This window comes from Porcisia hertigi, chromosome 16, assembly GCF_017918235.1.
Source record: "Porcisia hertigi strain C119 chromosome 16, whole genome shotgun sequence".
Classification (NCBI taxonomy): domain Eukaryota; phylum Euglenozoa; class Kinetoplastea; order Trypanosomatida; family Trypanosomatidae; genus Porcisia; species Porcisia hertigi.
The window spans coordinates 263323-285285 of NC_090575.1; the positions used below are offsets into that span (position 1 = coordinate 263323).

Genomic DNA, 21963 nt, shown 5'->3' on the forward strand with positions numbered 1-21963 from the left:
CTACTTGCCCGAGCGACCCTTTCTTGAGAGCACCAAAGGCTCTGCAGCGAAGCCGGCCTTCCGGCGCCCATACGCTTTGAGGACGCGCTGGCGAAGCACCCGGCAGCCGGCCTCGATCATCTTTGTATCGAGCTCGCCACAGTCCTCCAGCTCCTGAACTGTTTCAAAGTTGCCAATGAGCTTCGCATCGACAAACAACAGCGGCATTTTGGGCATCGTGTTCTTCTTTGCGGCATGTTTGTACATTTTTCGTATACGACGCTGAAAGAATTCGCTATCGGCGATGTCAAATGTGTGGTGCGGGATGAGCTTCGTGAAGAGCAAGGTCTCCAGTAACCGGCAGTGATCCCGCACCTTGTGCTCGCCGGCCAGGCTTGTCTTGAAGAACAGCACCTGCCCTGGGCCATAACTCGAGAGTTTCTTGTCAAATTTGGAGGTGTCGTCGCGGTACCAGTAGCACAACATTTTCGCCTGTTGTGCCTCAAAAGCGGCCCGCTCCTCCTCCGTAGCCCGCTTCAGCTCGGACAGCAGTGGCTCGGGGCCAACGCAGCCCTCGTACGCGTCCTCCCGCCCCTGAGCATTGTGCGCTGCGTTGTTCTTCGCTACACCCTCGCTCAAACGTAGAGGGGATAACGAGGATAGCGCCGATGGCTGGAGTTGAAGCGGCCTTCTCTGAGGAAGAGACCCGGCAGACGGAAGGAGGGTTCGAGTTGCAGCCGCGTCGTCGTTGTACGCGTTATACCTCGGCCCCGACAAAGGTTGCAATCCCTCCGCGAGCGCCGTTGCGGCTAGTTCGCGAGACTTATATGCTGCTGATGGTACACTGCGGTGTCGCGCGTTCGACCCGTCAAGCTGCTCCTTATTCTGAGTGACTCGCATGGGAGCCAAGTGAAAGCTGTCCAGCTCTTTGGGGCTCTGATCTGATTCCCTGCAGCGATGCGAAGGCGACGCGTCCCCTCCAGACCTGGCCAAAGCAGTAGCCGTTGTACCAGAGACACGGCGCTCGCCTTGCGCTGCCCCAAGTGATTGTTGTCTCAACGCTGCCGCAGGTGGTGTCGTCATCGGTACTGAGGTCCTCTGCCTGTACTCCCTGCGCGTCGTACAAGAAGCCGGTTCACCTCTCTCTCCAGGCGCGTCCGCTGGCATTACGGATGGTGCCGCAGAACTCGCCGACACAGGCGCCAAGCGTGTCGCTGTCACTTTGGCAGCCGTGGTCAACGGGGGCCTCGTGCGCGCTGAGCGGTATCCGTCATAATGTGTGCCCCTGTCGCTATCGTCGTCGATGCCCTCCCGCTCACAGACACGAGAACTCACTTGGGCTGGAGGGAGCCGATATGTCCTAACCGGGATGCGGGAGGTGTCCTCCAGAGCCGCGACTGGCGCCGCCGAGCCTCTTCCTGTTTCCCTGGTCATGGTAGCCCCTGGGCGCGACAGCGTCGTTGTCGCAGTCGCTGCTGCCGTGGCATTCGTATCCCCTACCTTGCTCTTCACAAAATCGATTGCGTCGTCAATCGTCATGCGGCGCTGCGATACGAGGTAGGCGCAGTTCTTCCGTGAGCCCAAGTCAGAGCGGGGGCAAGCAAGATCGAGGACGCGTAGTGCTCGACGCTCTGATAGGTAGCGGGAAGACGGCGCCATGGGAAGCCTGGGTGCTTCAGCCGGTCGTTGTGTTTTCACTGCACTCATTTTTCTTCTCTTTCGGCGGGGGAGGGGGGGGGAGGGGGAGGGAGGGGGAGAGTGATACACAGTAGGCAATATGAGTTGAAACCACAACAGATGAGGTATACGTGTGCGCGGCAAGCGCACAGACAACACACAAAGACAAAAAAAAAAGAGAGACAAACACGCGCGGGGGTGAAAAAAAGCGAGAGATAAAGACGACGAAGAAAAAAAAGACCACCACCTCGGGAGGAGGGGGATGCAGGGGGAGGGGGGGACTCAGGACCCACGAAGATAAACGAGACAAAAGCACAGAGACGCAAAAAAAAAAGCGGGAAAGAGAGAAGGGACTATGCTCTGATAAACACAAAAACAACCGGGAGAGGCGCGCACCACCACTCTCTCTTTTTGAGCAAATATATGTATATATGTATATATATATATATGTAGATGTATGTATATTAGGACTATAGAAATGCGTGTGGGCGTGTGCCTAGAAGATTGCAACTGGAAACAGGCGTATTGTCCTGCTTTCCCGCACGCCCGCACCCAGCACACACACACACACACACACACACACACACACACACACACACACTCGCTACCTGTATGCTGAACAAATACAAAAGAAAAAAAAACGGGAGTAAAACGTCGCCACTCTGCGAGCGATGACGAGCCAACAGTTGATTCCAGAGTCGATAGGGCAGCACACTCACCCCCCCCCCTCTGGACTGACGCGGATACGTGTGGAGAAAAGTGTTCGAGTGAATTTCGCTTTTTTTGGAGGAAGGACGGGGGGAAGGGGGAGAGAGAGGGGGAAGGGGGAGGGGAGGTGAGGAGAGGTGAGGTTTGTATTGATGAGAAAAGAAAAAAGGCAGACTAACACTTACAGGCGCGCACAACGAAACGGGGGAAGGGGAGGGGGCGGCAAGGGGCGGCAAGACCACCACCGTCACCACAAAATGAGCCGAGGACTAGAAAAGTGTACACAAGACACTACACACACTAAGAAAGAGAGAGGGGAGGGGGAGGGGGAGGGGAGGGGGAGGGGAGGGGGGGAGGGCAGATACACGCAGATAAAGAGAGGGATGAAACAGCACCGAATAGAGGGGAAAAAAAGACTGAAAAAAATGCGTGCGAGTGCGAGTGTGTCTTGTAGTGATGCGTATGATGCCGGGTGATGATCGGCGCCAATGTGAAAACAACTGCAAAAGATGAGAAGGGAAAAAAGATGATGAGGGGAGGAGGAGAGGAGGGGAGGGGAGGGGCGGGGAGGGGAGGGGCGGGGGGGGGTTAAACAAGAGCAGCACAGAACGAGACACGGCGAGGGGAACAAAGACAAATACGATATAATAATAGGGAGAGATGAATTGTGAGGAGTGCGTTTTCTTCGTTGGGTGAAACGTCGAAGGCACGTCTTTCTATTCACTGATGGGTTTGGGTTTGGGTTTTGGTTTTTGTTTCCTCCTGCACACACATACACACACAAGCACACAACCTTTGTTTTCTCGTGTATTGTGTGTAAACTTGGTGGGGGGTGAGTGTAGAGCGAGAGGGGGGGGTGGAGAGTGAAAGCGAGAAGGACGGCGAGAAAGGGGCAAAGTCAACTTGGCGGCGAGGACAACATTGCATAAGGAGGAAGAGGAGGAGAAAGTCGTCACAGGAGCAGTAGCAGCAGCAGCACCACCTAAAGGACTACCATGAGCGCTTCGGCGGCTCTGTAGGAGTAGTAGAGCAAATGGGCGAGTGTATGAACGGCGAACAAAGATGTGCGCCACAGTGCACGCCAACACGCAGGGCCCCGGTGATAGGGGATTCACATGTCTGGGGAAGTGAGATCATCTGGCGGCGTTGCCTGGGGGTGAGGGGTTCACCGCCGCTTAAGGATGTGTGTGCCACGACCGAATCCCCACCGCCACCACTACCGCACACAAATATGTGCGCACCACAATCCTATTCTCACACCCTGAGGTCCCCCTTTTTTTCCCCCCACTACAACGCATTCCGCTCTTTGCCGACTCCTCTCCATCAAACGTCTTTATTGAAATGTAATCAGGGGATATCAAGAGACGAGGCGTACACACAATACACAATACACACACACACACATACACGGCCTGGCCACCCCTCTTTCCCTGCATTGTCAGAAGCTAGTGTGTGCGGGTGTGTGTAGATGTAAAGTGATCTCAGAAAAAAGTCAGGGAAAGTCAAAGGGGCACACGCACGGCGGCATACGCCACAGGGGATGAACACGCCAAGTGCTCACGAGGGAAATGGAAGCGGGGGAATGGGAGCTACCAGCGCTGGCAAAAGCAGCAGCAGGCCCACCAACTGCTCTATGTCACTGCGATCCAGCAATCAGTATTCTCACCCTTGCCATGCGCCTACAGCCCCCCGAGCCCACCCCCGTAACGTCTTTCTCGGTCCTCTCTAGAGCGCCCGCCCCTCCCCCTTTTTCTTCCCTGCGCTATCAGCCATAAAAAAAAAAATACGCGAGTAGGAGAAACAAAAGAGGGAGAAGGGGGGAGTCACTGAAGTCAAAGCAAAACTCCCCCCTGGTGTGTGTGTACACACAGACACTCACACACACACATATATACGTACGTACGTCTAGGAGGGAAAAAAACGCTAGCTGTCGGTTACACACATCATCCCACTCACTCCTCTTTCCTCCTTTGCCATCTCGGGGCACACGAGCGTCACATTCTCTCTCCGACTACTCCAGGGTGGAGACACGGAGCAGCAGCAGCAGCAGTGGCGGTGGGGTGGTGAGGGTAGGAGACGGATGAAAGAGGCGGGACTCTAGGGAGAATGCTACACATGCACATTCTTCTTCACACTTACGCCCCCCCCTCCCTTTTTCAGGATGACGAGCCAATGGTATGCAATGTGGGCAGAGTCCGCGGTCCGTTCTCCACCGCTCTCGACGTCTCTCGGTGGAGATCTGGAGTGCTTCTAGCCGGTTCGTGGCGACGCATTGGTTCCTGTTTGGAGGGTTCAAATGGCGTAGAGGAAGCCCCGATGCCGTTGGCGGCGGCGGCTGTTGATGGATTAGCAGACATGTGACGATGTCACAGATAAACACGTACGCAGATGAGGAGGGAAAGTGAACTCGTCTCGAACAATACTGTGTGGTCTACAAAAGTGAGAAAAGGGAGTAACACCAACAAAATAGAAAAAAAAGATAGCGGTGGTGACAGTGGGGCTATCGATCGTACACCACGGATTGTGTGTGTGTGTGTGTGTGTGTGAAGGGAGGGAGGGAGGGACGGAGGGGGGAGGGGGGGGGGTAAGTCCCGCAGAAGGTCCAGTAACAACGACGATGTGGAGAAGCAAAGAAGAACTGCAAAGAAAAACGAGGGTATGCAGAAGATACAAAGTAGTTGCCCTCACGAGGCCGAAGGAAGGCGCACGAGCGTAATCAAAAACGCCCCGTCTCCTCATCCCCTGCCTGCCTGCCTGCCCCCTCCACCCTCCCCTCCCCTCCCCTCCCCCCCCCCATCATCATCACCTCCACCCCAGAGCAACAGCAGTGCTCGGCACAGAGTGAAAGGTAACACAAGAGGTACCGTATCAACGGAAGGGACACGGAAGCGGCCCATTCAAGTCAGCTAAACTCAAGAAGCAGCATGAGACAGGCGTTTATGTGTGTGAATATTTTCTCGCGCGCGCGGGGGGGAGGAGGAGGGGGGGGGAGGAGGAGCAAGGTGCTTGAATCCGACAATTACTGGCACCAGGATCATTCTTTCTTTTCCTCATATCTTCACATGTACGCCAACTTTCACCATAATATGCTGCAATATTGGTGGTGGTGGTGGTGGTAAGGGGGGGGAGGAGGAGGTCTCGTTGTAACAAACACACAGTAGTGCTTGACAAAAGAAAAAAAAAACAGAGGGCACACGCACACAGAGAAAGAAGAGGTGGTCATATCTTTCGCACTGGCCCAAAAAAACTCAACTCAACACTGAGTGAAGCGGTGCCAGGAGAGCAGAAGAGCAAGGCACATCACCGTCATGTCTCCCTCCTCCTCCCCCCCCCCACCCGCCCACATACTCGTGGATGAGACCCCTTTTCCCCTTCTCCCGTGTAAGGAAAGACAACATGCACCTCACTTTCCTTGTTCTGCTGTCCACGCTCCCTCTACACCCATCCCTTACTTATTCGGCGATGGCGGGACGACTTGTTTCACGAGACGCCTCTGCCACATGCGACGCCGCACATTGCGCTCCTCTGTGCCAAGGATCGTCCACCCGTCCTCAGCGCCACCAATTATCGTCCAATCGGTCACCCAGATCCACCCAGCCGGCGCGTGTATCTCCCGCCGACTCGGCACCTCGTGGCCATGCACGTCTTGCCACGCCGGGCACTCGGACGGCAGAAAACGCTTCCCCCACCCGAGCATCGGCACCTTCTTCTCATACTCGTACACCTCGACAATTGTGCTCGCCGGTGGTGCGTTCGCGTTACTCGCTGTGCGCGGCGCCGGGATCGGCGACGCGCCAGGGACGGGGGCCACGGAGCCGTCCACATTCACCGGCAGCATCCTACCACTGGCGCTTCGGGAGTAGCGAGCGGGAGCCGGCACACGGGAGCCAACCGTCTCCGGAGCGAATTCTGAGGCAGTAGCAGTTCTGGCCTGCTCCCCGTCGTGGCTATTCTGCCTGCGAGAGCGGCGGTTGTCGCGGTGCTCTGTGTACGAATCCCCATACCCCGACATCCCCGGCGACAAGATGGCGTCCAGGTCGGAGTTGCTGCGTGAGTGAGAGGACCTTGTTCTCCTCTGTCGATCGCGTGGCGCACTTGGTGCCCGCACCATGATCGTGCTGCCGCCACCAGGAACCAGCACCCTCGACGATTGGGCCCTCGCCAAGTCACCGAGGAGCGGCGGCTCAGTCGCGTCGGGCAGCTCCTCGTTGTCGTCGAGCATGCCCGAGTGACTTCGCAGAATCGTGCCCCTCACGCCAACATTACGACCCGCTGCTGTCCAACTGCGCAAGCGCTCGTTGATTCTCTCCGTTAGATTTGTCGACTCACCCCCCTCCTCCTCCTCCTCCGCCAGCAAATTGTTCGCGTTGGCGCCACGCGACTTCGAGGACGACCTCTTACTGGACCGATCGCCGCTACCGGTCACGCTGCTGCTCCGCGACTGGCCGAAGGGCCGCAGGCCAAATAGCCGCCGATTGCGCGCCTTGGTGTGCTCGACTGTCGTCGCATGCAACGCACCAGGCTGCGCAAACACAATCGTGCTTTCCAGTGGCGCTGCGGTGGTGACCGTGGAAGCAAGCGATGCCGTGCGACGCTGCTGGGTCTCCAAACCAGGGCACACGTTCAGGTAGCAGGCGACGCGCGAGTACGGGAGGGGCCGGATCAACGCTGTCCACCGCATTCGCCGCACCCGAACGTTGTCTGTCAGTCGGTCCGAGTAGATCCCGTAGTACTTGGTGCTGTACGTCCACCCCATGAAGTTTGTGTGAAATCGGTCGAGTATCCAGCGGTCCTGCGGGATGGGCGTCCGGCTCTTTCCAAACGTGAGGTTCTCACGCTTCGACGGGTACCACGCCGGGCCGTCAACACTGGAAATGAGATGGTCGCCGGACCAGGTTCGGGTGCTAGCCTGGATGCGCTGGTACTGATACACCGAGACCACCGACCTCCAGGGGGCGACGCCCCCGTTGGCGTAGAAGTCGCGGATCGGCCGCAGTCGCCGCGTTTTCGGAACGTACGTGTCCGTGACGATCTTTGCCAATGTACCCGTTGCCCGCGACATGTCCGAGAGCAGCCCCGACATCGGGTTTGCCAGAACGCCAACGAGGCCTTGCGCCGTGCCCTTGAGGAGGCCGGTGGCACCCGACTCGGCTGCGCCCTCAATCGGACGCTGGATCACACCCTTGATGCCCCGTGCAATACCAGTAAAGATGTTTTGTTTGCGCCGATCTCGCTCGGAGACACCACCGCCCATGCTCAGCAGCCGCGACCACGAGTCAGTGATGTTCGAGAGAGCGCCGAGACCGCCCCCAGCGAACTCTTGCGCAAACCCAGCAGAGCCGCGCGCCAGCCCAATCGCGAACGCCGATGCCGACGTCGAGAGGCCTTCGATTGGCTCACGGAAAAGGCGCACGGCGCCGCTTCCGAAGCCGGTGGCAAGCTTGAGAGGTGCTCCAATCATCGGCAGCGACGACGCGTACTGTAGCAGGATACCCTTCAGCCGGGAAAGCAGCCCGTCCGTGTAAGTCTTGAGCACCCACTGAACGAATATGCCCAGTCGGCTGCTCTGCTTTGCCGTGACGATACCGGGCGCTGCCACCACGACGTCTTCGCACGAAGACACCATCATGGACAGCAGCGCCGCATCCTTCACGTTAATGTTCTCCCGGAAAAAGTCGTGCTCATCCACATCACGCGTCAGCCACACGCGGACAACGATGGGATTGATGATCAAACGCTCGAGTGTGAGCCGCGACGCCCAAATATCAATCTGCACAGGTGCCCGCTGATACAGATCTGTCGGTGACGGGTTGCGCTCATGGGCGGCGGTGGCGGCAGCAGCAGCCTCTTGCGCACCAAACGTACTCGTGCTACCCCCCAGCAGACTCTGGTTTGCCTGCTTCAACTGCCGCGCGTCCTCGCCAGTGCGCACCGCCTGCACAAAGCTTGCGAGCGCCACAAGAAGCGTGTCAGACACGCGCACCGCTAGCGGCAAAACGTCCAGCCGCACTTCCTCTAGGCAGATGAGGCTTTTGGAGGGCACCAGGATGCGTTCCAGGTAGCCAGAAGCAGCTGCCACGGACTTGGACGTTCGAAGTGAGAGCACGCAGGAGTCGTACCGCGGGGACACCTCTGTCTGGTTGTCGACTTGGAAGTTCTCAATGCTGAACTTGGTCATCTCGCGGTCATTCTGCCGGTCCCAGCTGAAGCGCACGTCCGTGATGGCGCAGAACAGGACGTCCTTGTTCGGCATCACGACCGACAGCGTCACAACCGCCACGTTGAGCAGCACGTTGATAGGAATTGGGGGCGTCGCGATGCTCGTGTAGGCGATAGGCAGGGCAGCCTTTGCCGACGTGATCTCGATGATCTGCTGCCCGTGTCCGCCAAAGCTAAGCGTGTAGAGCACGCCCGTGGCCGACACGGAAGCGTCGTTTACCTCGCGCCGGGTCATGGGTCGGCCCACGTCGAAGGACACCTCGTGCAGTCGGCGACCACCGTCGGAACTGAAGAGTTCTAGCTGGATCAGCGTCGTAACGGTGCTGTCGAGGAGCAGCTCCGTGCCGCAGCCGGGGGCGACGCGCGCCATCAGCCGACCTTTGCTCTTCGCTGCGGTGTCCCTCACATCAATGGCGTAAGCAGTACGATTGAGCAGCAGGTAAGGCGCATACGCCTGCGGTTCTAGCACAATGTAAGTGTAGGAGTCCTTTACCGTGAGCATCACCTCCAGGAACCGGTCGCGGCTGTGATCTTTGCTGCGGGCCCAGCAGGCCTTCTCGCCGGCTGCGCAGTCGCTGGTATCGGAAAGGGGCTCATATACAATGATCAGCTCGCTGTGTATATTCTCAATCCCCACCGGCGTGCCGTAGAGTGGGGCAAATGGACTTTGCAGGATATGGAGATGGTAGCCCACATCGGGCCCGCAAAAGGGGGTCTCGAGAAGTGGAGTTGCGCTCTGCGGCGGCAGCGCCACCACCTGCGTTGGGGGATCAGAGAGGAAAAGTATGCTGTCCGCCGCCGCCATGTCCTGGAGAACGTGCTTCATGGCGTCCACCTCCGTTTGCCGCAGCGTCAGCGACGCCTTTGGCGGCAGCTCACCGCTGCACCCGCCCTCGGTGGACTTCTGCTGCTGGGCAGCCACCACGGCGGTGGTGGCTGCCGCTGCCGCCGCCTCCGCCGTTATGCCACCGTACGTGGACGGAGCGGCGTAGAGGGGCAGAGAACTGCGGTTCACAAGCACCCACCGTGGTGTAATGATGACCAGTACCGACCCGTTCGGATCCACCTGCGATGAGTAAGCAAGATGAATAACCGTGGGGGCTGGCGTAGACGCAGTCGACACCGTGCCCTTCTTCTTGTCACCTCCACTACTTCTGTCAGTCGACGAAGAGCCTTTTTTACGGTCAGCTCGCGCGCTGCCGCTTTCCATAATGACCACACCGCGCTCTTGCGCGTGCAGGGGGACGCAGGTGCCACGGTACCCCTTGTGGTAGAGGTTCACGAAGAACTCCTCGCTCTTGCGGATGTTCATGGGACAGGCAGCAATGCTCGCATTCATGTTGGCGTCAAGGACACTGAAATTGGGCTCCGCCTCGTACATTCGATTCTCCCCGCTTCGCGTGCACTCCCGGACAGTCAGCGGGATCGGAGAGTGGTTCAGCAAAACATACGGCGTCGAGAACGTGACGGTGGAGCTATTTGTCACATACGTTGCGCGAATCACGAGCTGGCGTTGCTGCCGGGAGCGCAGAATAATGAAGGGTTTGTCACGCGAGACAGCAGTGGGTATCAGCGTAGTAAAGATCTCCTCCTCCTCCTCCTCCTTCGCCGGCTGCCCTTTCAGTGATGACGACGCAGAGGCGGCAGACGCAGCCGTGCTCACAGCCGCGGTGCGGGGAGCAGGCTGACGCACCTCCAGCATAAACGCGACTTGGTTCAAGCTGTATTCGTTCAGACCCAGGTTTTCGCTTTGGCGCGCCCCCAGCACGGTGCTTGCGAGTGGCTGTACGGGTCGCAACAACACCTTTCTCTTCGCCAGCGAGCCATCGGCGTCTGGGACTACGTTCACGATGAGTCGGTATGGTAGCCGGTTACGCAGGCGGAAGCGTGACGCAATGACGATGACGAAGGTAGGCACACCACCGCGCATCTCTTCCTGACGCACATAAACAACAACAGCCATGGACTTGGCAGTAGCGGTCTTAGCCTTGCACGAGACGACTAAAGACGCGCCACAGAGTACCTCTTGTAGTGTAGGCATCTTTGCCGGTACGCACGAGGAGCTGCCGCTTAGCGCGTCCGCGATGGGCTTTCCAGCTTCGTACTCGACTCTGTCCAATGCACCGACGGGCTTTACAAAGATGGCGGTGTTGAGGTCGGCCTTTGGCGCCATGTACAAGCGCCCACTCGGTTGCACTGGCGGGTTGTTTGGGGTCGACGCCAGTGCACAGCACAGCCGGTTCTCGAGGCAAATGATCGTGCGAGAGATATGCAGAGGATAAATAATAATTGTAACGGTGCGGCGTAAGTGGCATCCGCCCTCTTCTTGGCCCAGCACCACCCTTGTCTCCACCAACATATCCTCGGTCTGCAGGTACAAGGGCGGGTTGGCGATGTTAGTGGCGCACCCCTCGGGCTGCGGCTCGTCTGGCTTCACCCTGCGGCTGATAGTCACACACGACTCTCTGGCCACGAAGCGTAGCGTACCGCCATGAGGCGCGATGTGGTGGCTGCTGATCGAAAGCTCAACGTCGCAGTGGCTCGTCACGTACACATGCGCATACCCACGCTTCGGTGGAAGCGCTGGGGCATCGCTATCCAATGGTGTCGTTCCCTTGAGAGCCCCGACGCCAGAGCCCATCAGCTGCTCGTTCGCTTCTGAAAGAGTATCCAACATAGACTTTTTCACCAGACTCGCCGCTGTGCCGCTGACTGCCGTTGACGAGTTATCAGCGTCACCGATCGAGCGAAAAGGATTGAACCCAGTAGCGTCCGCGTCGTTGAGGCTGAGTGCCTCCTCCTCTTGTTGCCGCAGCCACACGTCCTCGTCGAGGGCGACGGCGTCCGCATACATGCGCGAGCCCTGAATCGGTGCAGCCAGCTGCATTCGCAGCTGCTTCTGCCGAGAGAAGCGCTTGCGAAGTTTTTTCTGCAGCGCGGCAGCGTCACCGTAGTCGGCGGCCATCCCACTCACTAAGCGGAGGCTGTGGGGTGACACCACGTAGTCAAACCGATCCGTGTGCACCTTGTAGTCGTGTGATTTGACGCTGCCAGAAATGGTGGCGTCGAATTGTTCAATGAGCGGCTCCCAAACAGCTGCCGCATTGCTGAAGCCGCAGATCGACATGCGCATCACGAGGTCCAAGTCCATGGAGGGGTTGATGGAGAGCAGCACGTTCCGCATAAAGATGTGGGCCATATCGCTCTTCGAACCGATCATGATAACATCGATCAAGGGAACCTCAACCCGAAAGTCGATCGCTGGAACGTGATCGTGACCAGTGCAACATTTGTAGCACAGGATACCGGGTCTGTTCGCCGCTGGCGCCAAATAGGCGTCACTTTGGCCGCAGTGCTCGCACTCGCCAGCCGTCAGCACTGGCAATAGCGGGTCCAGAGACTGGGTCTCGTATTCGATGCACGACTTTACACGCGAGATAGTCGTCTCCTCGATGATGGCAGCGCTAAAATCTTTCCAAATCTCCACAAGCGACCGTAACAGCGTCGCGCGAGTGCAAAACTCGATCGAGTCGAGCACCAGCGACACACTCACGCTCTCCACTCCGCTAACGTTCATCACTATGTCTGTAGGCAACAAGACGTGCTCCTCGCTCTCTCCTGAGCGGACGCCGAGGAGTTGCAAAGACACGGAGCGCCGCATCGGTTTCTCATTTTCATTTTCCTGCAGAAACTTCACACGACCTCGCATGCGCAGCGCGATTGAGAGATCCACCACCTCCTCCGAAAGCATTCGCACCTCCATCGCGTCACACGAGAAGCTGGCCAGCAGCCGAACAGTGCGATCGCGCAGTTCGGTGGTGGTGATATGTGGCATGTGTGGTACTGCCACCGCCGATGAGCCCCTATCGTCCATAAGAAATGCTCTAGTCGATGTTTCAGAAATCGAGAAGTGCGCGCCTCTAGGTGATTGAGGACCCTCCAAACGGCCGCCCCGCGCGACGCCATCACTTGAGGGTTCCGTTGGCGGGGGCAGAGATGGCCTGCAAAAGGCCTTGTTCGGCAAGTTCAAGAACTCCTTCTCGAACCGAACGCTGTCGGTGGTGAAGAGCGCCGTAGAGGGTGCGAAGCTCACATACGAGCCAATCGTGTACATGCCCGGGATATGGACGGTGCCGTTCGTGATGGTCAGCTCGCAGCCCTCGTACAAGACAATCTGGCTAGAGGGAACATCTGTTAACACCAGTTTGTGGCCGTTAAGGTCCAGCACATAGCAGCACCGCGTGCGGTTCGCTGTCCACAGAACATGCTTGTAATCTAGCACCACATCTTCCTGTAGCGTGGTCGTCTCGTCCATGAGGCTGAGAACCGGAATTGGGTCAATAGGCACGCGAAGTACCTTGGAGTAGAAGGGGAGGTAGAGCATCTCGCGTGTGTCAAAAAGAATCGTTGGTGAGAGAGACACGCTGAAGACCCCAGCGGAGATGCTCACAGAGTTCTCGACCACGCTAGAGCCAGCATCCACGTCGATGTCGGGCTGTGGCTGCACGTAGAGGATGTGCAGCTCCGTGACGGTTAGGAGGTCCACCAACTCCTGAATGCACGAGGTGTTGCGGGGGCCGGTGCGCGCGTCCTTGCTGACAGATAACGGCCTCGACGCTGATGCGTCTGAAGACGGCGGAGCCACCACTTCGACACCGACGTGCTGCGCGCGCAGAGAGCCGACGTGGACGTCGGTCGTCTTCCCAGTCGTGCTAACATCAGTGCTGAGCACTTGCGCCTCCTCAAGCTGCAAGCGGAACACATCGCCCACGTCAGCCTGCATGAAACCGATGTGGGCGATGAGAGTGAAAGATGTAGACGGGCCTCCTTTTGTATGCATGTAGGGATGCGGCACAGACTGCTCTCGGAGGAACGGCGATGTGGAGGCCACGGCCGGGAGAGTAGCCCGCGCCGCTGTGCCGTCTTTTTGCCAGCCTGCTCCTGTCTCTGACGGTGCTGTCATCGGAAAATCGGCGCCGGTGCCAGTAGTGCAGCGCGAACTCGACGACTGAAGCGGTGCACGTGAGCTGTGCACAGCACTGCAGGGACGGCTCTGCCCTCCAGTGTTATCTGCTGGTGAGGTGGTCGCCACCGTGCTGCCCACAATGGCGCGTCCGCCGTCTTGCGTGGGACCCGTCTTCGCAACGGCATGATTGGTCTCTGTCCCATTTACCAAGGCGCCGAGAACATCCATGGCGAAGTCCGTCTGTCTGTGGGTAAGCGCCATGGAAAGCACGGGTATGTCCACCTTCAACATTGACTGCATATGGTGGACCGCTCCGTCCTCTACGTCGGTCACTGCAGCCTTCTCTTCTGTATGGTCGGTACCCATAGCCGCGGTTACTACAGTCCTCGTGGACGCGTCCAGCGACGTCGGCAGCGCACGCTCAAACTGGACATGGATTGTGCACTCCTTTTGAAAGCAGCTCTCGTCCTGCAAGAGCATGCCCATCTTCCGCACATGCAGTGTAAACACCTCCCGTGCCATGGCTGCCATCTTTGCCTCCGACTCCGTGAGTTCAGGCGACTTTGAGGAGGGGTAGGTGGTTGCTGTCACGCCAGATTTTTGCCTGAGGGTGATGTCGCTGGGGAGCACTAGCCGGCTGTTGACGATCAGGCTGCCGGGCGAGAGCTGCACCCCACTTGTGGAGGTGGGCTTGTCTACCAGCAGGACCTGTGGACGATGCACCAATACATCGAACTCCATCAGCTGCTCTGTTTCGTTTCTACGTCGCATCGACTCTGCGGCGCGGTCGGAGACGTAAGTGTACGCCTTGTCCCGATTACAATCGGATATGTGCGCCTGTGCCTCGCGCAGGATACTCACGACAGTGCGCACCACGTCCGGGACCACAACGAAGCACAAACTCCCAAAGCGGCACTTCATGTGCCGCCTGTAGACCGGCGCCGTTGATACAGCAGTGTCGGTGATGTCAGACTTCTGTGCAAAATCAGTTTTGGGCGCCGCATCCGTCCTTACCTCGTACGTCACCAGTGGATCCAACGGTACTACTGGGGTGCGCATCACAGATCTAGTATTGCCTGTGAGATTTTTGTCGGCGCTTGGCGCGTCGCCAGCCTCGGCGTCCTCATACGAGTAGATAAAGGTGCGGTAGTTTGTGTTCACAGTGGCGCTGTCAATCATGGAGAGGTTGTCCAGCGTCACAACGAGCTCGCTGGCTCCGTCGGGGTACGAATTCGAGCTACACGCAATGCTTGCAAGACGCAGCACCGCCACCTCGCGGTCGCCTTGGCAAAAACGAACGCGGCACTCGCCCAGCGTGGCAGTGAAAGTGAAAAGCATAGCCGACGTATCATGTGCCACGGCTGCAGCAGCGGTGGTGGTGGTGACGGCGGCGGCGGCGGCAGCCATGCGATCTGTGGACCCTGCGCTGCGCCTGACGCTTGTTGACGCAGTCGTGTTGGCAAAGACCGGTTGCCCAGCGGAGGGGGTGGGAGGGGAGGAGGTTTCGAGAGTGTTAGGCTCGTCACGGCTGGGAATATGGACGGAGAGGAGCGTGTTGAGAAGCGTTCCGAGGCTACGTGGGATGACCGTCACAACAACCGCGCCAATCTGCACTTCTGACGTGCGTTCAGTAGGATTAAAGGTCACTCGCAAAGCGGCATCAGTCGTGGCGGCAGCAGCGAAGTTGCCGCTAGTGCCGACTGCGGCAGCAATGAAGTTGCCGTCGCTGCCGCTCCCCATAGGCGCCATTGCCGCTGCTGTCGCGCGCGCAGCTGGAGTGCCTGACTGGGATCTCCCCGAGGAGGACACAGTTTCGCTCTGCAGCATGCAGCGGCCGGTGAGCTGGTCCACCATGCACAGCGAAGGCACCCAAAGCGCTACCCTGCCGTCAGTCAAGACGACGGTGTCCAGCGCGGCAAGCGTGAGTGTGTGCGTGTTGACTCCAACGGTGTCATACACAGCGACAGACAAGCCGTTGATGTGCACCTGAACAGTGCGCGAGGGTGGTGGTGGTGGTGGTGGTGCCACCATGGCAGGTGGCTCGCCATCCGCCTGGGGCGTGAGCGCGGGCGGTGTGTGGAATTGCCGCTCCACCGAGGCCGCCATCCTCGCTGTGTCAGGTGCGACAGAGCCCCTGTTTGGCTGCGGAACAGCCTTCTCGTATGGGCCGTAGTAGTTCACGTCACGAGGCACAAGCACGTTCAGCTGCGCAAGGCGCACGAGTCGCTCCACATCCGCGGGGTGAAAGAGCGCCGTTGTCCGCTCCATGTGAAGGCCGATCGTCTCCACACCGCTCCGCGCCTCGTAGGCAAAGCGCAGCGCAGACCGCTTCAAGAGCGAGGGGATGCTGTATTCCTGGACATTCACCAGCACAGATAGCTCAGCAGCGCTGGAGTTCATTCGCACCGCCGTCTGCATAACACCAAGTCGCATTTCAAGGTTTCCACTCCGCCGCTGCAGCTGCATTGCGTCGCCAGCGAGGATGATACGCGGCTGCCGCCAGAGGACATGCAGCACAAGGAGGGTGGAGTTGGCCATTTGCTGGGCTGCAGCCGCCATACGGGCCCGCTGCTCCCGCATCACACCAAGGCTCGCGATCTTTGCCACAGGCTCGGCAGGGGAAGTAAAATAGTCCACGAGCCCCTGCACAATTGGCATTGACACCAGCGCGTCCAGCTCGCCGATCTCTAATTGAATATTGTTGATGTTCGCTTCTGGGTCCGACTTGAACCTGAAGTGAAGCACCTCGGACTGGTTCGGCTCGGCGGTGGTGGCCAAGATGGAAGCACCGTGCGCAGCCGATGGTGCCGGCGCGCGACTTGCATTGTCAGCAGCAGCGCCACCGCCGCCCCCGATCAGCGGTGAAAACGGCGTGCCCAGAACCCCCTCCCGGTCATTCTGTGTGGCCGGAGCGGGTGCAAAAGTGTCGCCTGCGGCCTCCACAGTGGAGGACGTCTCTCGATCGGCGCAACGCTTGAAGAGAATTTTCTCGCCTGAAGGCACATCCAACACACTGAGCTCGCACACCTTAACGGCAACCTGCTTTGTCGTTGGCAGCTGCACCACATCTGCAAGGAGAGCAATGATACTCGCCTCGATCAGCGTCTCACGTCGTGAGTTGAGGAACGGGATAACCACATTTGGCGTCGTGATGACGACGCGCATACCACTGCGGCTGCTCGAGAGAGTGGTCCTGTCGTGCGGCGCTGCACCGCCATCTCCACTTTCGCCCCCCACTACATTCGTTGGTGGGGATGCGTGAATGATGGACGTCGTCCCCGTTTGAGCTGCCGACCAGGCTGACATGACAGCCTCGTTGCAGACAAGGTCGGATAGCGCCAGCCACTGGTCTGAGACAGCGAAACGACGCAGGGTGAAATCGGCTGAGAGCACCGATAAGGTGAAGGGCTGCGTGTCCGTGAGTAAATGGCCTTCGGTGTTGCTCGACTCCGAAATCCTGCGCGTGCTCGGAGCACACGCTGAGGAACCGACGGATAAGTTGGGCGACGCGTTGGCCCTACTGTCGCCGAGTCTGCTGCTGGCCTTCGTGTCACACCACACACCAGTGTCCATCTTTCCTTCCTCCTCTGTGTCGGTAGTGTACATAGCGGTGCGTCTGAGGCCGAAGTCCAGCATAAGACTCTTGTGTGTGGTGAGTGAGTCAGCGAGGTGCAGCGAGCCCGCCTCGCAGTACACCAGGACAGAGGTGGTGTTGTCCCGCACGTCATCCAGCTCGAGACTCCTCCATTGCACACCAAGGCGGTTAGACGGAAGTGACATGGACATTGAAACACCTGCGCTGTGCAGCTGGAAGCGAGACGACCCCGCGGCGAGAGGGTTGCTCGCCTCCTCGCCGTGGGTGTCGGAAAGCAGCATTGAGATTCTGCCCATCCGCATTGTCACATAAAGCGCCTCATTGCTGCGAGTCGCCCCCGCCACTGCACCCACTCGCGTCCCTTTGAAAGAAACCCCACCGCGTGAAAAGCTCGTGTTGTCCCCCAGCACCGCGGAGGTGGGGTGCTGCAGCGGTGCTTCGATACACTGGCCGTCCTTGCTCAGCACCCTCTGGCGCACCTCCGACGTCTCCAAGGTATAGGCGGCGATATCCACAGGGTCTGTGCGGGTCAGGTTCTGACGCAGCAGTGTGACCAGCTGCACCAGGTCCGTCTCTTGGAGCTGCAGTGACGCATCCTCGCTACGAATGTCGATGCACGGCGGATCCTCGGACTGAAGATCGATCGGGGTGCGCACCGCCATTTCCAGGCACATCTGTGTAGTCAAGAGAGAGGAGCGTTGATGGACGAGTAGCGGCGCATCCTGTGCTTTGCTGCTCTCGCGCGAGTGCGGAGGCGGCAAAGCCGAAGCGTGCAGCTCCTCACGCCACATGTCTACCTCACTGAGCGACATACCCATGGTCTCGTGTCCCTCTCTGGCACGGAGGCTATTCTGTAGGATCAGCTTCCCCAGGGAGGCGCAGAAACGGTGATTGGAGTCGGCGGCGGCGGCGCGTGGATCAACGGGGAGGACGACGAGGGTGTCACGAATCGCCACTCGCATGCTCATGAGCAGCCGCGGGCCCTCGCGAGTGGGCGGCAGGGTGCGACCATTGTACAGGGGCCGCTCCGCCACTCGACTGATGCGTGAGAAGAGTCCTGCTGTGAAGTACGTCTTGAAGATCATGACGGTGTGCAGGTCCAGGGTGATGGTGCTCGCCCCCACCTGCAGCTCCACCGCGCTGGAGTAGCGCAGTTCCTGTGCATTCACAAGCGACCGCTTTCCATTGACTTGGGTGAAAAGTGGCATGACCGGCAAACTCTTGCGAAAGCTAAAAATGATGTGTGCGTTTTCATCGAGCGAATGCGACGCTGCTGACGACGACGACGACGATGACGATGACGATGACCCCGACAGACGCGCTGTTCCACACCCGGGCTCCCCATCTCCGGATGGAGGTCGATAGGCGAGTAGCGTGCGGTTGGCTTTTGACAAGCCCAAAGACGCCAGGACGCTGGCGGAGACTTCGCCGACGTGCCCGGAGAGGTCCATCTTGACTGTGTACTTGGACAGTCGCAGCTTTATCGCGCGCATGCTCGCCGAGGCGAACGGTACATCCTTGCTCTCTCCAGGGGCGCGGTTGAGCAACGTGACAGTGATGGATCCCGGAATGCGCACAAAGACGTCTGCCACATGCCGGCTGGGCATCGAGCACTGTTGTCGAACAAGATCTATTTGATACTCGAGGTCACTCATGCGACTCGCAGTGCTCTTGGAGCACGACAGCGCCGGGTTGCCATTCGTGCTGGCCCCGTCATCCACCACGGCAGAGGCGGCCATGGTGGGGGGTAGAAAGTGTCCCAGTCCCCCGCTCTCCGAACGGTCCGCCACCGACGCTTCCACCGCCGTCGCGGTTCTCCTGTTCGTGTCGCAACCAGCGCTGCTAGCCCTAGTATCCATGGCGGAGAGAGCGAGGTTCACCATGTCCATGACCGTCTCCAGTAGCTCCACGCACGGTGTGCCAATGCACACCTTCAGAGAGGAGTGAAAGCCTACCGCCAGGGCAACTGGGGCATCGCCCTCAGAGAGGAGAACATCCACTCGCACCCCACCGCCAGAGAAGATAGGAAACTCGGTGTCGCGAGCAGCAACGATGTGCGGCCGCTTCAGCCACAACAACATCTTCTTGTGGCGGCTGCGCACGGCGACAATGAGTTCGGCGCTTGCGCATTCCACCTGGAAAGCGGGCAGTGGCACTACGGTGAGAGTGTCCGAGTTGTCGTCGTGGACATCAAGCCCGAGACCTTCGACGAGTAGCTCGAGCCGCATCAAGGGTAGATCACTGCTGCCCTTTGGAGACACCGACTCGGTGGAGCTTTGGTTCGGCCTGGTACGAAGCACCTCAGTTTTGGGAAAAGGGGGCGACGAAGCCCGCGACACTGGCCCTGATGAGACATTCCCCGGTGTTGGAGGTCCTCTGCCTCGGGCGCCTGTGCCATCCTGGCCCTCTCTATGCATATCTGCGCCTGCGCTGCTCACCTCAGCGGCGCCGCAGCGCAGCTCCTCCACGCCCAGGCGCGGCGGCGACACCCCACCCGTGCCACCAGGGACGTCTCTACCAGTCCTGCCCTCTGGCAACCCCCTGCAACCCGACACGGTAGCAGGTGGTTTTAGACGGGAGAACCAGGCATCCACCATTGTGGTGATGAGGTATATTTGGTGCACCGAGCACGCCACTCGGAGCGACGGCACTCGCAACCTCAATACCATCGCCTCACGAGCGGTGTGATGGTCATCGATGCGCTGCAGGACATCCACCGCGATAGACACCTCCGGCACTACCAAGAAGCCGCGCTGTGGCCGCCGCATCGCCCACTCCAGGGTCGTCAACTCGAGGTAAAACTTCGAGAAGCTCGCCTTGTGCGGGTAATAGTAAAGTGCCTCCTCAGCCACCGGGTCATGGTCGGGGCTGCCGGGCTCGTTGGCCGCAGTGGCATGCAACGGCGCCGCACTGGAGCCGTCAGACCCTCCGCCTGTGATGGCAGCAGCCGCTGATAATCGTCGCTGCTTTTCCGCTTCGGAAAGAGGGCGCGCCTGCAAGCGTACGCGACCCAAGGACACGCACAAGGTTGGCTCCTGGGCACTCGCGTCGAGGCTCTTGGGCAAGATAAGCACCGGAGCCGATGCATCCACCGTCAAGTACAGCCCCTTGGCTTTGGCCATGGCAGCTCGCACCTCGTGCGTTGCCGCCGACCCGACAGCAGACGCCGCCTGTTTCGTGGACTCGGCAAAGCCCGACACGTCCACACCGACTGGGGGGGAGAAGAAACCGATCAATTGCTCAATAGTGTGCGGGTCTGCCACGATGCGCAGCGGAAGCATCTGTACCTTGATCGCCGCATCCACCACCGTGTCGGGCAGCGGTTGATCCACAGGGTTCAAAAATCCAATGATGCTGAAAAGTGGCGTGTCATAGTCCTGGGACCTACTTCGCTTGTCCTCCTCGCAACCGCTACTGCAGATGCAGCCGCTTGGCTCAGCCGGGTAGAGTGGAAGTGGCGGTGTCTGTGAAGACAAGCCCTGCTCCCTCTTGTCCACCCTAATGACATCGTAGATCGTGGGTTCCTCGAGTGGTGGCTGCTGCTTGCTGCTGCTGCTGCTGCTGTCCACGTACGTGAGCGACCGCATAGGGGCACACTCGTTGCCAGGGCTTGACTTGGCGCTGCGGTGACCAGGATGAACGCCCTCGATGAGATAAGGCACCAAGCTGCCACAGCTACTGGAGGAGTGTACAGCGGCCTCGGCGATGTCGATGGAAGTCGCCGAGGCGGCGGCCGGATTTTCCAAGGTGATATTTTTGGTCCGGAAGAAGAAGAGAGTCGAGCTCGGCTTGTTATACAAAGACACACCGCCGCGCAGTTGGAAAACCTTGAGGGTGATGAAGTCCCCGTGCTCTGTGTCGATGCGGTAGCTCGTGAGCGGGAGGTCGAAGCTTGCGCGCAGCCAGCAGTACGACGGCGGTAGACTGCTCGTGCTGCCGGTGCGGCTGAGGTCGGCCGCTGCCGTGTGATCAGCTTCGGCGTCTGCAGCGCTGATCCCGTACTCAAGCTCGATGGACCTGAACAGCTTCTCATCCGCCTCGATTTCCTTTGCGGTGGCACTCTGAGCAGCTGCGGCACCCCTGTCTGACGCACCAATGCGCCCACCCAGCCAGCTAAGCCAGCCACGCGTTTGTGATTGCGCTTGCTCCAGCTGCACGCTTGCCTGATGCTGCCTTGCCATCTCCTCGGCCTTGCGTATCTCGTTATCCTTCCGTTTCATGTGAATCTCATTTGCAATCTGGGCGTACACGCGTTTTCGGGACTCTCGCATATCCTCAACTGTCATGAACCTCGTCACAAATGAGTAGGCCTTCTTCTTCTCTGGTGTCATTACGCTCTGTCGCACAACCTCTCGGTAGAGCGCTTCGTAGTCTCGCTTGCACACTCGCGAGATCTGCTCGACCACCTGGTCTAGCTTCGCCCTCCGCAGAACAGTACGTACTGTGTGAATAGTGTATCGCCACCACTCACGCGCGTGCCCCAGTACTGGACAACGTGGCCGAAATTTCTGCAGCTCCAGTGCATCAGTCTTGTTGGTGAAGAACATTGCGGTTTGGAGAAGCTTCGTGTACTGAGGCCGGGTGAGCTTCGCCATCACGTACTGCAGCTGTACCGCCACGTCTGCGAACGGTGTGTCCAGTAGTTGGCGCACAAACAACTTGAAGACCACCTTGACGTCCACGCTTCCCGAGACAGGACCAAGAATGGTGGACAAAGCCACATTACCGTCCCGCACGCGCTGCCGCATGCGGTGGTACCATTGTTGCCAGTCATCCATCTGCGAAAACCAGGTGCGGTCTAGCGCGGCGTTGGCTCGTA

The 21963-nt window shown here is 59.0% G+C and overlaps 3 protein-coding genes across 3 annotated transcripts; all 3 read right to left on the minus strand.

Annotated features, from left to right (window-relative positions):
- JKF63_05284 (uncharacterized protein) lies at positions 1–1686 on the minus strand (the record flags this gene model as incomplete). The annotated part of the gene is made up of 1 exon (XM_067901251.1): positions 1–1686. The coding sequence occupies one exon, from the start codon at positions 1684–1686 to the stop codon at positions 1–3; it is 1686 nt and encodes a 561-aa protein (XP_067758253.1).
- A 2834-nt stretch (positions 1687–4520) lies between these two features.
- On the minus strand, positions 4521–4721 carry JKF63_05285 (uncharacterized protein; the record flags this gene model as incomplete). Its single annotated transcript, XM_067901252.1, has 1 exon — positions 4521–4721. The coding sequence occupies one exon, from the start codon at positions 4719–4721 to the stop codon at positions 4521–4523; it is 201 nt and encodes a 66-aa protein (XP_067758254.1).
- A 1091-nt stretch (positions 4722–5812) lies between these two features.
- Positions 5813–20425, minus strand: JKF63_05286 (uncharacterized protein; the record flags this gene model as incomplete). Its single annotated transcript, XM_067901253.1, has 1 exon — positions 5813–20425. The coding sequence occupies one exon, from the start codon at positions 20423–20425 to the stop codon at positions 5813–5815; it is 14613 nt and encodes a 4870-aa protein (XP_067758255.1).
- Positions 20426–21963: the final 1538 nt, after the last annotated feature.